Source organism: Cataglyphis hispanica, chromosome 5 (genome assembly GCF_021464435.1).
Source record: "Cataglyphis hispanica isolate Lineage 1 chromosome 5, ULB_Chis1_1.0, whole genome shotgun sequence".
NCBI lineage: Eukaryota > Metazoa > Arthropoda > Insecta > Hymenoptera > Formicidae > Cataglyphis > Cataglyphis hispanica.
Window position 1 is genome coordinate 4,697,667 of NC_065958.1, and position 13,236 is coordinate 4,710,902.

At 35.1% G+C, this 13,236-nt stretch overlaps 2 protein-coding genes across 2 annotated transcripts; both read right to left on the reverse strand.

The window, feature by feature from the left end:
• Positions 1–1,990: 1,990 nt before the first annotated feature.
• On the reverse strand, positions 1,991–7,575 carry LOC126849933 (L-lactate dehydrogenase A-like 6A). Its single transcript, XM_050592359.1, has 6 exons — positions 7,414–7,575; positions 3,701–3,818; positions 3,057–3,230; positions 2,654–2,827; positions 2,294–2,535; positions 1,991–2,167 (listed from the first exon to the last, which is right to left on the reverse strand). The coding sequence occupies exons 1-6, from the start codon at positions 7,573–7,575 to the stop codon at positions 1,991–1,993; spliced, it is 1,047 nt and encodes a 348-aa protein (XP_050448316.1).
• Positions 7,576–8,387: 812 nt separating this feature from the next.
• Positions 8,388–12,834, reverse strand: LOC126849494 (L-lactate dehydrogenase B chain-like). Its single transcript, XM_050591391.1, is given in 7 exon segments — positions 8,388–9,160; positions 9,820–9,952; positions 10,025–10,142; positions 10,403–10,741; positions 12,243–12,360; positions 12,430–12,579; positions 12,670–12,834. Coding segments are annotated over 7 exon segments (1,218 nt in total). The 3' UTR covers positions 8,388–8,965.
• Between the last annotated feature and the right edge of the window lie 402 nt (positions 12,835–13,236).

Genomic DNA, 13,236 nt, shown 5'->3' on the forward strand with positions numbered 1-13,236 from the left:
TATCCCTTTCTACATTCGTCGTTATATAATAGTATCTAGAATATCCAACAGCTGTTGCCTTTCATGTAATCGGTTTTATCAGAATAATGAACATCGGAAGCATATCAATTTTTTATCAAACAATTATCTGTATATTATCCAAACTGCAAAAATATAATTTTTATTAAATTTTTTTTTGTGCCGAGAGCAAAAAAAATCATAAAGATTAATATTAAAATTTCAACAGTTTTTATTTAAAAACAAAATTTTTTATTTAAATAATAGTTTCTCAAGTTATACAAATTTGTCTTATGCATCTCTTAAACAATTTTAAAATGTTGGCTTTATATATGAAACATGCTTATAATATTTAAAAACTTTCTTAATTATTTTTTAGATACTATAGCAATTATTTTTAAGCAATGAAATATAATATAAAAGCAATATTTCTAAAAATTTTAAAACAGAAATCTGTTACTTATAATTAGCATTAAATGTGAAAATAATAAAAGTGTAATTACATTTATGAATTGAGCTATACAAGGCTTTCTTTGATTATGTTGTTTCGCTGGTATACGTCTCATATTAGCAGGAACAAGAGGTTCAAGTGATTTTCTTGGAGAATTCCCAATGTTTTGACAAGTTGTTAGCGATAAAATGATAGCCAACACGATTGCAGACAATATTTGCACAAAATATTTCATTTTAATATATTTATATTACAGTAAATATTATAGTCACTGATAGCAAATTTGATTTATTATAAATAACTAAAAATCAGAAAAATTGTAAAATTTCAACGTTTTATACCGTCTTGTTATATTCTACGAGAGTTCTCCGCTCAATCGACTATTTATATTCATCTCTAAAGACGATTACGCAAACTATATTTTACCACCACTTCAAACAACTTGCTAATATATGTAGAAAGAACGATCATTAAATAAGAGACCGTCCTTGAAAATTACATCGTGAATATTCATTATGAATTTTACATTTTATGTTACTTTCTGGAAATAAAAATATTTGCGTGCTTGAGTTTTTATTAATAATTATATACTAATCTCTTTAATAATTTCTTTTTAATTTATAGTATAAATTAATGTTGACACGTAATATTTTTATTCATACATAGAATATGTATGCAGCCTGAAATAGTCGTGGCTAGTAGCACAAAGTATTCTGTCACTAAATGATACATTCGATCTCTTGTATATATTGGAGATACTTTATTATTGATATTCAAACAGCAATAATACTGGCAAACGAACGTCTTAATTAATGTAGAGGATGACAGAGACAAAAAACGTGATATCAACATGTGAATTTTATAATAAATTAGTATATCGTTGACCACTAGAGGGTCGCAAAACTGCCTTCTTTTATATTTATAATAGCAATCGTTTTATCATGTCGATCGTCTTTAGCAGGACGGTTAACTGTTCCATACACAGAGCAATTAATTACAAGTAGTCTGCATTAATCTTTGCAAATTGGAGTCGAAATCCTCGGAGTACGCCCTGCAATTTATAAGAAGACTCCTTATTCATCAGATTGCGCAACAAAACCAAACCATCCTATAAAACAAATGCAGGTTTCTCTTTTTAATTCTTCGACTGGATAAGCCGGATGGCAAAAAGGATAAGCTCCTTTGTCACGAGAGCATAGTACATTGCTTGATGTTTCAACGAAATGCTTCAACTGATGCAAATCAGCAACACATCAAACAATTCGCGAAATAATCCTTTCTTTTATTTGCACGATGAAACTTTCTTTTATTTGCACGATGTACATAATTAATAAATAAAATAAATATATATCTAAAAATATACTTAAAAATTTCTTCCATTTCTCTCATTTCTTTCCTTATTTTAAGGACATAAAATTAAAACAATCTACTTGTTAATTGTGGAGAATATTTAATATCTTGTAAAAGTTGCACACAGTCGAATGTGTTGTAATTGTAATTGTTGTAAAATTATGCGAAAAATACTTTAATTACGTTTCTTATTCATTCAATCTGATCAAGGATCGATTTCTGTGCTTCATAAATTCTTCGGCAAGATATCGTCATCAGTTCTTGCTCCTTGGTTGTATATAATAAACGAATAAAAGATTGAACGCCGTTTCTTCCAACTACACACGGTAGTGACATAAAAATATCTTTTTCTAGTCCGTGTCGACAACCCTAAAATGTAATTTTTATTTTTAATATATTTTTAATAAAGAAATAATATATAAAAATATATTTTTAATTCAAAAATTACGAAAAAAAGGAATTGAGATATAGTTTAAATAAATTCTATCTATAAACCTTTAGAAACGTTGAAACAGTAAAACAGGCGCATGTGTTGCGCACAATAGCATCGACAATTTCACTTGCGCAGATACCGACTCCCCAGCTATGATAACCTTTCTTTGTGATCAAATCGTTATCGCATTCAATGATTTTTGTGTGCAAATCTCCCCAGGATTCCGGATCCATTTTCGTGCCAATTTCTTTATTTATGTCTCTTAAAGGCATACCCATTACCGCAACGGCAGACCAAACCGGCACTAATATACGTATTAAAATAGAATACAAGTTAATGGAAATATCGTAATAATAAAGAAATCAATTGATTAAAAGTGTGTTTCACATTACAATTTACTATAGATTTTATATAAATTATACCAGAAGCCGGTCCGCTTTCGCCAATAATTAATGCTTGAATTGCGCTCGCCGAAATTCCGAGCTTCTGAGCGATAAAATATTGAAATCTACTACTATCCAAAAATGTTCCTAATCCTATAACACGGTTGGGTGGAAATCCCGATAACTTCATAGCAACATATGATAAGATGTCGACTAAATAAGGAAATTGAAACAATATTTTTCAATTATTATATTTATAATATTTGCGGTTATAGAATACTATGTCAATTTATCAATTATGCATTTAAATGTAAAATATTTTGATTAAAAAAAGATTAATTTATTATTATTTGTTAAATAAATGCAACAGAAGAGAAAATCAAAATGCCAAATGTGTACAATTTCTGTTATCAAATGCGTTAAATATAATAATAAAACATACCTGGCTTTGAAAGAATAAGGAGAACGCTGTTCGGCGCGTACTTGGATACGTTCGGAATGATATCCTTGAAGATTTTCAGATTATGCTCTAGATATTCGTTCGGTTGCCGATCTTCATGAGATTGGCTTCCAACTGTGATCACACATACCGCGGCATCTCTGGCACAAGTGTAATCTATCGAAGTGTATTAAATGCTGAATGATTCATCATTTAATGTAAAACAATTAGTCTCATATTATAGACAAGAATTATTTTACATTTTTTTCACAGTTTTTATATAAGCGACGTTTTTGACAAAAAAATCATGAGAAAGATAGATTTCTTTCAATTTCCAAAGAAACGCGTTTCCAAAAAGATTCAAATATTTCAATTTGCTTTATTTTATTATTTTTTATTTTTATTGTTTATACTCATTGCTTGCTTGTTAGTCGTAGAGAAGTTTATATCAATTTTATTAACATCTTTCAAAATGTCTCAGAGTGCAGATAATACACATACACATCACCTCGACTTTATCGCAACCGCGTATTTTATTTATTTAAACATTAAAGCATTTATTTCGAGATAATTGCTCGTTACTCGCGGAAAATGTAATAATAATTGAGCTGTTTTCTTCTCTCTCCCTTTTTCGTATCGAGTTTTACCTTTGGTACCAATAATCTTGGGATTGCCAAGATACGCTGCCGCGTGGCTGATATCTTCTGCTTCTGCCTTGGCAAGATCTTCGTTTATGTCTATAAGGACGAGCTCCGAGGCGAGACGCTGCAAAAAATTACAAGAAATAAATAATAGAATACAGAAAGGACAAACAGAGAAGCTAGAAATTAATTAAATTATCACCGTCCGGTAGCAATTTTATTACGCATTTCTAATCATTACGTGATGAGTATCAAGATCATCTCTCGGAAAGTGCGATCATATTTATTAAAGTATGACATCAAGATGCGCGCTGTTTTCGGGAAAGATTTACTTTGCTTTGCTTTGTCTCGTCGTCATCGTGGCTGTACCTGGTGACACGAGCGATGTCTTACGCAGGACGATAATTCATTCATGAATAATTATAGGACCGGTACAGCTTCTTCTCGTCGTAGATTTCTTTTGCGGACTACCTTTTCAACCCGGCAGGAGATTTGAATGCGTGGTTCCTTGCGATCGCATTCGTTATGGAATGTCAAACGAGCATGAAGAATGAGATCCCCTGTCTGCACGTACTTCATTTTTCTTTTGCAATCATGGTTTTCACATAAATATTTTCTATTTGTATCTCTGCATATTTCTTACTTTCACATGTACAGCCTCAAAAATATCGCCACATTATGGCATAAAATCCCGAAAATATTATAACGTTACATCATGCGTAAAGTGACGCGCAAACGAGAGCGAGAATAAAAAAAATCATCAGCAATCCATATTCGTTTTTGAGCGACGGATCATTAAGCTTGGAGTGGTTCCGAGGACTAGTTCTAATTTGTGCAGACTAATTTGTGGTATAATGAGATATTCGGACAATCATGTAAATCACCTCGTAAAAGTTAATAAGCATTATTCTTCTAAGGCCGGTATCGTATACAAATGCGTTTTTGTGGTAATAGCAGCGGACGGCGCATATATTAAGTACGTTTTTACCGACGCTTGTGCATCGAACAGACGGATGCATTTCTCTTTGATGGATGGTGCTTTCACACGTTAAGACAAAACGACTTCTCGATATATTACGTCGCGCCCTCGTGCTTCTGATCTGTTACTTATGCGCCACTTAATTATCATATTTCATTAAGCGTGACTTCCGCATGAAATAAACCGTTGAATTTTTTCATTGTGCAAATAACAATCGTTTTTTCAATAACTCTGGAAATATTCTTACAAATTTGTAATAACGCATGACGAAATAGATAATTTTAAAATCTCTCTATTATCTCTCTTGATCAAATCACTTGATTGGAGATCGCACCGCAACGATCTCTTGCGATCTCATCACGCATAAGAGACGGACATAATTGCCTTGCGTATTAAATATCATCGTAGATTTTGACTCGGATATACGGGCGACATATCTTTTGTCGACGGTATTATCTGGTATAATTCGCACAGCTTGATACGGACCGTCCAACATGACATGTCACAGCGGGAACGAAGCGAGAAGAATCGGAGAAAGAAATATATATTTCGCGTGTGTAGTTGCAAGGGACCACTTACGGCAGATAGATCCGCAAGGTGGATGGTAAGCCGTGGTAGTCGTACGTTCGTATTTCGCGATGATCTCGTTGATGCGATCTGCCAAGCTACGACGCGAGGTCAACCGTATCTTTCGCTTCTTGCTCTTTCTCTCTCCTTGTTCCTCCGGAATATCCTCGGTCGCCGGACGATCCGGCAATCAGAATATCTTTGTGATCATGTCAGACAAGCGCCACCGAAATTTCGACTCCCACAATTAATCCAAATGATCGACATTAAGTAGGAATGCGTACTTTCAGTTCTGATGAAGGCTAAGTGTCGCGCAAGAGGAAGTCATTCGTCATCGTCAAAAGCGCCGACAAAGATGCGGTTTTAAGGAGAGCCACGGCATTAATTTGATATGACACGCGAGCAATTTTCCTTAAAAGCTATCATCGTCGTCGGTATAACGAGGTCTCTAATATTTCAGCTATTCCCGACACCATCGTGACCTCTTTATACATGACGAACCTCCGTTACATGTTATTCAGTCTCTCGATGTACACCGTAACATTATCTAACGAGAAGTCTGTTAGTAACGCCCTCCGTATTTCATCGCATGCGAGCACTATTGTTTGCCCTCGTAAATTTGCGGAAACCGAAACCTGAAATTATAGTCGCCCACGCTTATTACCCACCACCGGAATGTACCGGCATATGGATAATACATTGCTGCATCTTATGACAAAGCAATTCACATGTTCCATTTAAGTTTTTTCTTTGATATAACGAGCACGAAATTATCTAAACAATACAATAGTAATATACGATTTCATTTAGAATATTACAGTATATTTTATATTTTTCTTTTCATTATTGTATTCAATTCTTTAAAAATCCGACAAAAAATAATGTTACGTATGTAATACTAAATAATTTACTATCCCATAAAATTTTTAGAAAATTTCTAAACATAAATTTCGTAAAATCTTGAAAATCGATTACTATTATAAAGTTTTATAAAATATTTATTTCAGGTAAACTTTATAATAAGATCGCAATCTCTCTTTATAGTTAATAAAAAAAGAATATAAATCAGTCGGTTAGTTATTCTGCAAATAGGACGCATAGTCAACGTGTAAACGTTTACGTTACGAGCCGATAACGAGCGAAAGAATGCACGCTTCTTTACAACTTTCTTCTTCCTGCTATCTTCTCTTCCATGTTTTGCCCCGCTCCTTCCTATAGCCAAATTCCTTCTTCTGGTCTTCCATGGGTCATTTGCATAATAGCCTTTTTGAAATGGCACACTAACGAACCTACATTCAGGAGTCGTCCAACCCGTAAGACCCGCACGTATGCACACACACACACACACACACACACACACACACATACACATGAACCTACACACGGCCGGGCCATTCCTTCATTCCGTCATCCTTTCTTACGTTAGATGCAATACACGAAAACGTTGTTGAGACTCGCTGACATAAAGCATTATATCTTTGATTCCCCAAAACAAATATAAATTATATGCTTGAGCCACATAGATACGGCGCTATGTCTTATTCACGCGAAATTAGTGTTCATATAAATTGATGTATCATGTATATTATCGCATCATCTATAATAAAACGAATTATAATGCACAGATAGATTACACACGCATACATTAATAAATTTTATATAATATAATATAATATAATATAAATATGTATCCATGAATTGTATCAATATTGATATTCACTTATATGTAAATTTGTATGAGGCTAACAGTAATTCACAAAACGTATCATATGCCATCGTATATTAAGCATTTAAAAATAAATATAAAAATAAAAGATGTGTAGAAATTTACAGAATTAAATTTATTACATATGATATGCTTGCAATAATAATAAAATATCATGTGATTTGTAATTAGAGTAGATATGTATTTGAAATTGAAATTATTGCATGTTAAATATATGTAAATTAATTTGTCAATAAAATATATTCCAGCATAATTTTTATCACACATTATAAAATATAACAATTTAATAATTATATATATATCCCATTTCCAATTAATAATATAAAATGTATGTTGATTTTATACGACAATAACACAATTATTATATAAAATATAAAAAAATATAAGTTTAAAGTCAAAATTAGACGAAAAGATAGAATTACAGAAAGAATTAAGAATGCATTGTACCTTGAATAGAATCGCAATAGCGACGGCAACACCTTTAGGTGCGCTGCCTACAACAACGACCTTGACACGATGGCCATCAACAAGATGTTCTGCCTGTTTGGTTAGTAAAAAGGTTACCGTGTTGCCAGCGACATCAGGTGTTTTCCTTTTAGATTCCGTCATATTCGATGTACCAACGTTCTTATTCGCTTTTCAATATAACTAGGCAATTTAGATAAAACCGCTTGACATCGTGGATGTGTCTTTGATTAACGCCTTTCAAAAAATTTTGCGTTCTGTGTCAAAATTTACATAAGCTAGGAAGCACGTTTGGAAAAACAGACAGTCGAGAATATACTTTTGACAGGAGGACAATGAAGTCGACGGTAAATGTAACAAGTAGCTTTCGATTAAAATATATATATTGGCAAAAAATTAGATAACATAAGACAACATAAGAAATTAGTTTTGTATAATAAAACGTGGGAAAATTTTCTTTGCCTTTCGTATCTCGCTTATAATAGATAATATGTGTACAAAATGTAAACCTCGAGTTATATCTTGTAGCGGGAGATATACGATCCGATTAACACGTTTAATCACACACACGAAAGATGCAATCGATAAATTCAATCGTGCCGTACAAGATCAATTATAATCGAGAAAAAACGTTCGTTATACAAAAAGAATGAAAGCTCGGAACAGATGTAGAGACGAATCGCCAATTGCGATAATCGACCCCGCTATAGTTTTCGTTTTTCAGAGGATAGAAGGTTGTGAAATTGATCGACAGCTGTTCGATTCGCACAGGTGGGATGCGCTGTGTTGCTAAAGAGATACGTTTAATTTCCGTTTTACAGGATATTCAAGAAGGGTTCTTAGGAATATTATTCTCTATTCTTATAGAGTTTATATTAAAATTCATTTCACTATTACAGAAATTTTATTTCTTCAATAATTATTCAATAATTTTCACAATTATTATTTTTCCAAGAAGCTAAAATATTTAAATAAATTTTATACAAATTTAAGACGTCAGAAACGTCCGTATGAAACGTACATATATGAGACGCAACGATCTTACGACGAAGAAACATAAAGTTCTCTTTCTCTCTAATGTAGAAAAAGATTATAGTTTAAATTATCCAATCTTCTTTAGAGCCGCAACTCAGCCATACACTCGCTTTGCGTGCAACGGAGAATGCATTTTCATCCGCCCTTTCACCTTCCCGCCGTACATCGTTCGGCTTCGTAAATCAAAATTCGATCGAGCAAAAAGGAAACGATAATAAGCTTCGCACGAAACATTGTAGCGGGAGCTGTGCATGTAGCAGCTCGCGGAGTAATCTTAGAAGAACGCGACTGGTTTAATTTTCCAGGAAGTCGAATTTATATATCGTTTATTACTGCGATCGAATCGTACGTACGCGGAAACCGGTCGCCAGGTACAGCATCGTCTTTATTGATGAAGATGCATTCTAAAACGCGCGCTCTCTTTCTCTTCCTTCCTCTCGCGCACAATTTCCGTCACGGGTATCCGTTCCTCATCCTTCTCTCCTTCTCGCCTCCTCGTCTATTCAATATCGGTCATCGATTCGCGAAGGATGCCGCATTCGCGCAATACATTGCGAATGCCATCGGCGCACCGTTGAACCGCTGCCTTTTCTTGATCGTTCAGCTTCTGTCGTACCGTGGCACATACACCTTCTCGGCCGAGAACACAGGGAACCGACATATACACATCTTTGTCGGTCCCGTGGGAGCAACTCTGCGAACAGAAATTCCTTGAGCCTGTTTCCCCCCTCACGTTAAAGAATTGACATGCGAATAAATGCGTTTGTTTAACGTGCAAAAATTCGGTTTATTCATTTCACAATATCGGAAAAGAATCAATATCATTCGAGAAGTTATGAGTTAAAAATTTAATAATTCTGATGTTTGTTGTATATATCAAAATATATAATTCATATCTTATAATTATTATTAATAATTAATCTAATATCATAATATAATTTCTACACATGATTGTACAGAGTGAACTCAAACGTTTCGTTTGAAGATTTTATAGGAAATTTAAATTTGAACAAAAAATTTTGTATAAACATAGATCGAAAAGTGCTTAAAAGTTAGCAGTCAAAAATCTCTGAAATCATGTTTATTTTATCAGAAAAAATATACGTTTTTTATTAACAAAAAGTACCGAAACAAAAGTTGTAGAGAATTAAATTATCTTTCAAATTAGATCAAAATAAATTGTAGTTTGTTTTATAGATTTTTGAGATAACCAATTTCAAAAAATGTACAAAAAAATGTTTTTTCAGTAGAGCCTTTTAAAAAGCTGATTATAAGATATCAAATTCTATTTTAATATAAAGAATAATTTTATAAAATGTTAACTTTTATTTACGTAACGTATATGCGTCTTACGTGTATGTATGTCGATGCTGGCAATACTACTTTAGTATTTCTGACAATGGCGTCGACGATCTCAGCGGTACAGAAGCCGTGAGCCCAGCAACTCGGCCCTTTCTCGCCCTTCTTCCGATCAAGTTCGTCTTCGCTATAAACATAATCAACGTTTTATTACTTCCCTAAATTCTCTCGAAAATGTTCTATGATCTTAACCACTAACGTTTTATTTACAGCCTCGGATATGTCACGCCACTTCTCGGGATCATCCGCTTCGCCCATTCTTGGGTTTATGTCGCGTACCTTCGTACCCGCTACATGAATGCTCGACCATATGGAAACTGTGTGAAACGCCAGATGTTGGAAGCAAAGAATCATCGTTATAACCGTTGGCTTATTTATAACACGGTTAAACTATGTATGATTTTTTGACACAATTAATTTACGATGTGAAAAACGTCCATGTATTTATAATCTTTGAATATTTCGAATGACATAAAAAAGAAAATAGTAAAATCATATTGTTCAAAGTGCAGACGCTAAAAACTCTTGTCGGTTTATTAAAAATCTCTCGCAAAATTAATTATGATATTAAATATACCAGACGTGTCACCCTGCGCGCCGATATTCATACAACTAATCGACGAGCGCGCTAGTCCCAACTTCTGACTTAGTAAATCTTGAAATCTAGAAGTGTCAAGCAAAGTTCCCGTGCCAAGTACTCTGCTTGAAGGAAATTTGGATAACTTCCAAGTGATGTATGACATCACGTCAATCGGTTGAGTTACGACGAGTAAGACCGCCTTACAGGCTAACTTTGCAATAGTAGGGATGATCTTCTTATACACTTCGACATTGTGCTTTACATTCAGCTCCTCGCCAGGCTTTTTTTCGCAAACTGCGATTATCACTATAGTTGAATCCTTCACTTTGTAGACATCTAAAATATAATTGATTGTAAATTTTATCATGGAATGTAAATCTTATCAGATTATCATGAAATTTTTAAATGCAAATATATTTTACTTTTAGATCTTTAGACCTTTTCTCTCCTGAGAGAATTAAGGCATAAATCGCCCCAAAATCATTGTAGAAAACTTGGATATTCGTACAAAAGAAATCGTAACGGGAAATGATTTCAGAATCAGATACACTTTCCGAAGTACCTCTCTTCGGAATGTTTCATTCAATCACGCAAATATCAGCTCCTCGCGTGGAATACAAAACGACTAGAATTAGAAATTTTCTCTCCTTTCGAAAGAGATTTACCATCGAAAGAGATGCGCCGATAAAGATGGCGAAGAAGACAATCCGGCATGTGATCGGAAAAATAAAGAGTCTCCGTGGCGACACTTTTACAAAGCTGTGCTTGTAGTAACACGCAGCGATACCGCGACTATACGGAAGGTACATTTACAACGGGAAAAGATGTTACAGATAAACTTGGCAAGCCCGTAAAAATTCGTGCCACTTGTTCCAGTAATTGCTACCTCGCACGAGACAAGGTCGGAAAGAGCATTCTGCCATCCAATAGATATAAATACTGGCAAAGTCGGACGTTGCATTGTACGCAATGCTGAGAAAATTCAGATGAACCGAAAGCGTAAACCGAAAGCAATTAGAGGTGAAACGTGCGACAATGAATTCCCACGAAAAATACTGCGTTTTTACAACTGGTTACTCGTCGGACGAGGTACATAACCGCGTGTTATATACACGTCGGAAACAGAAACAAAATACCGCATCGTGAAGTTTCTCGATCATAGCAGAGATAAATAAGAGTGGACGAAATTTACGAGGGTGTCCGTGAAAAACTCAGGGGAAACGCTCGTCCGGTTTGCCAGTGTGCGATCACGCGGCGATGTAGATGAGAACGGAGATTAAAGGACAGGTCCGGAGGGAATTCTGGTCCCCGAAATTCTGCCGCTCAACCCGGTATCCATTCCCCTCCTGTGCAAGAGCATCGTGACCCGTTGTTTCTGACCCGCTGCACGTTGACAGGGGTCCGAAACTGACGGGTCGCTTAAAATAGGTGTCAATCAGAGCAGCCTGTGGCGCAATGGGTGACGCTCGGCAGGCTCATCAGTCCGAACGTATCAATCTAAAATTTTTGGAATTCGTGCCGTCGTGAATAAGGCTGCCTTGCGTTTAACGTGCGGAAGGCCTACATCGTCCCATAGGCGCTTACGATTCGTTGATCCGTGACAGTGAATAGAGCACGACGATGGGATCATCCAGAGTGTGAATCATAGTGACAATCTTAATACTGGTTTTACTTTGACACGAATAATGCGACAGACGAAGCGTTTTTTTTTTTTTTTTTGCACGTATAATACATGATTAGAAAAAACAATAAAAAATACAGCTTAATAGATTTATTGTGCAATTATAGTAGTTTTTAATTTCATTTAAATTAAATTTTAAATTTTTATAAAGACTACCTGATGTGCCAATCACCAATGGACATCCTAGAAAGACACCAGCGTGCTGAATATCTTCGGCTTCGGCAGAAGCTTTATCCTGATTTTGATCAATCAGACAAACTTCACTTGCTATGCGCTAAAAGTCATGCAAAATAAAATAATCAATCAAATGTTACAAACTAGATGTTGTTTCGCATGTACTTACTCTCATTAAGATTGCGATGGCACAAGCCATTCCAACTTTTCTTGTACCTACAATCGAAACTTTGATGCGATGCGGATATGCATCACATGGTCCCACCTGCCTCGTTATTAAAGCGTTCTTCGTAGTTGTTACGATCGGCATTTTATCAACCTATTAAAGATAGATTATCTTAGATTGCAAGCATTATTTTTTTAATTTTTTTATTCATCGAGATATAAAAGAGCGTCAGTTTTAACTTACTTCATCGTATTCAGTTATTTCATCGTCCGTTTTGCAATCGACATTATTCTCTCCTAAATTATTGTCATCTTTTTTAGAAACGTTACTCTTTTTAGAAACGTCAGATTCTTCGTCAGCCATGCTCCAGTTGTTTCCGTTAGTTTACCAAACAGCTGCTTAAGCCATATATTTAATGAAAACATATAAACCTATCTGTGTACTTTATTAACTGTGCATGTATTCGCATCTTTCTTATTAGAAACGTATTAACGCTTTAGATATGTCAGTCGCGGCACTTCACCATTCTCGTTACCTCAATCGCGTGATTTTCTATTCCTACGTTATTAACTCCGCAAACTCTCGTCGAGGTGGTCGCTGCTTCTCAGGAAGGGGCTTAAATGAGCGGCGCTGCGAGTCTTGCTGCTTATGCAGATCCGGATCGACCTACGCAGAAAGGAGGCATTGGTTTTTAAGGTGAATCAGGTACCTCCGTTATGAGGAAGAAGTAACGTCCGCGGAGAGGAGATAACCCCCGCAAGAGAGAAACTCTAGCTGGAAGAATAACGGCGGAACTTATCCGCGCGCCTC

What these genes read in the sequence shown, in the direction of transcription:
- LOC126849933 (XM_050592359.1), bottom strand. Translation starts at nt 7,575, where the DNA reads ATGACGGAATCTAAAAGGAAAACACCTGATGTCGCTGGCAACACGGTA. An exon ending in CTATTGCGATTCTATTCAAG is followed by an intron (nt 3,819 to 7,413) that starts GTACAATGCATT and finishes AATTTTTTGCAG; the next exon opens with CGTCTCGCCTCGGAGCTCGT. An exon ending in CAAGATTATTGGTACCAAAG is followed by an intron (nt 3,231 to 3,700) that starts GTAAAACTCGAT and finishes ACACTTCGATAG; the next exon opens with ATTACACTTGTGCCAGAGAT.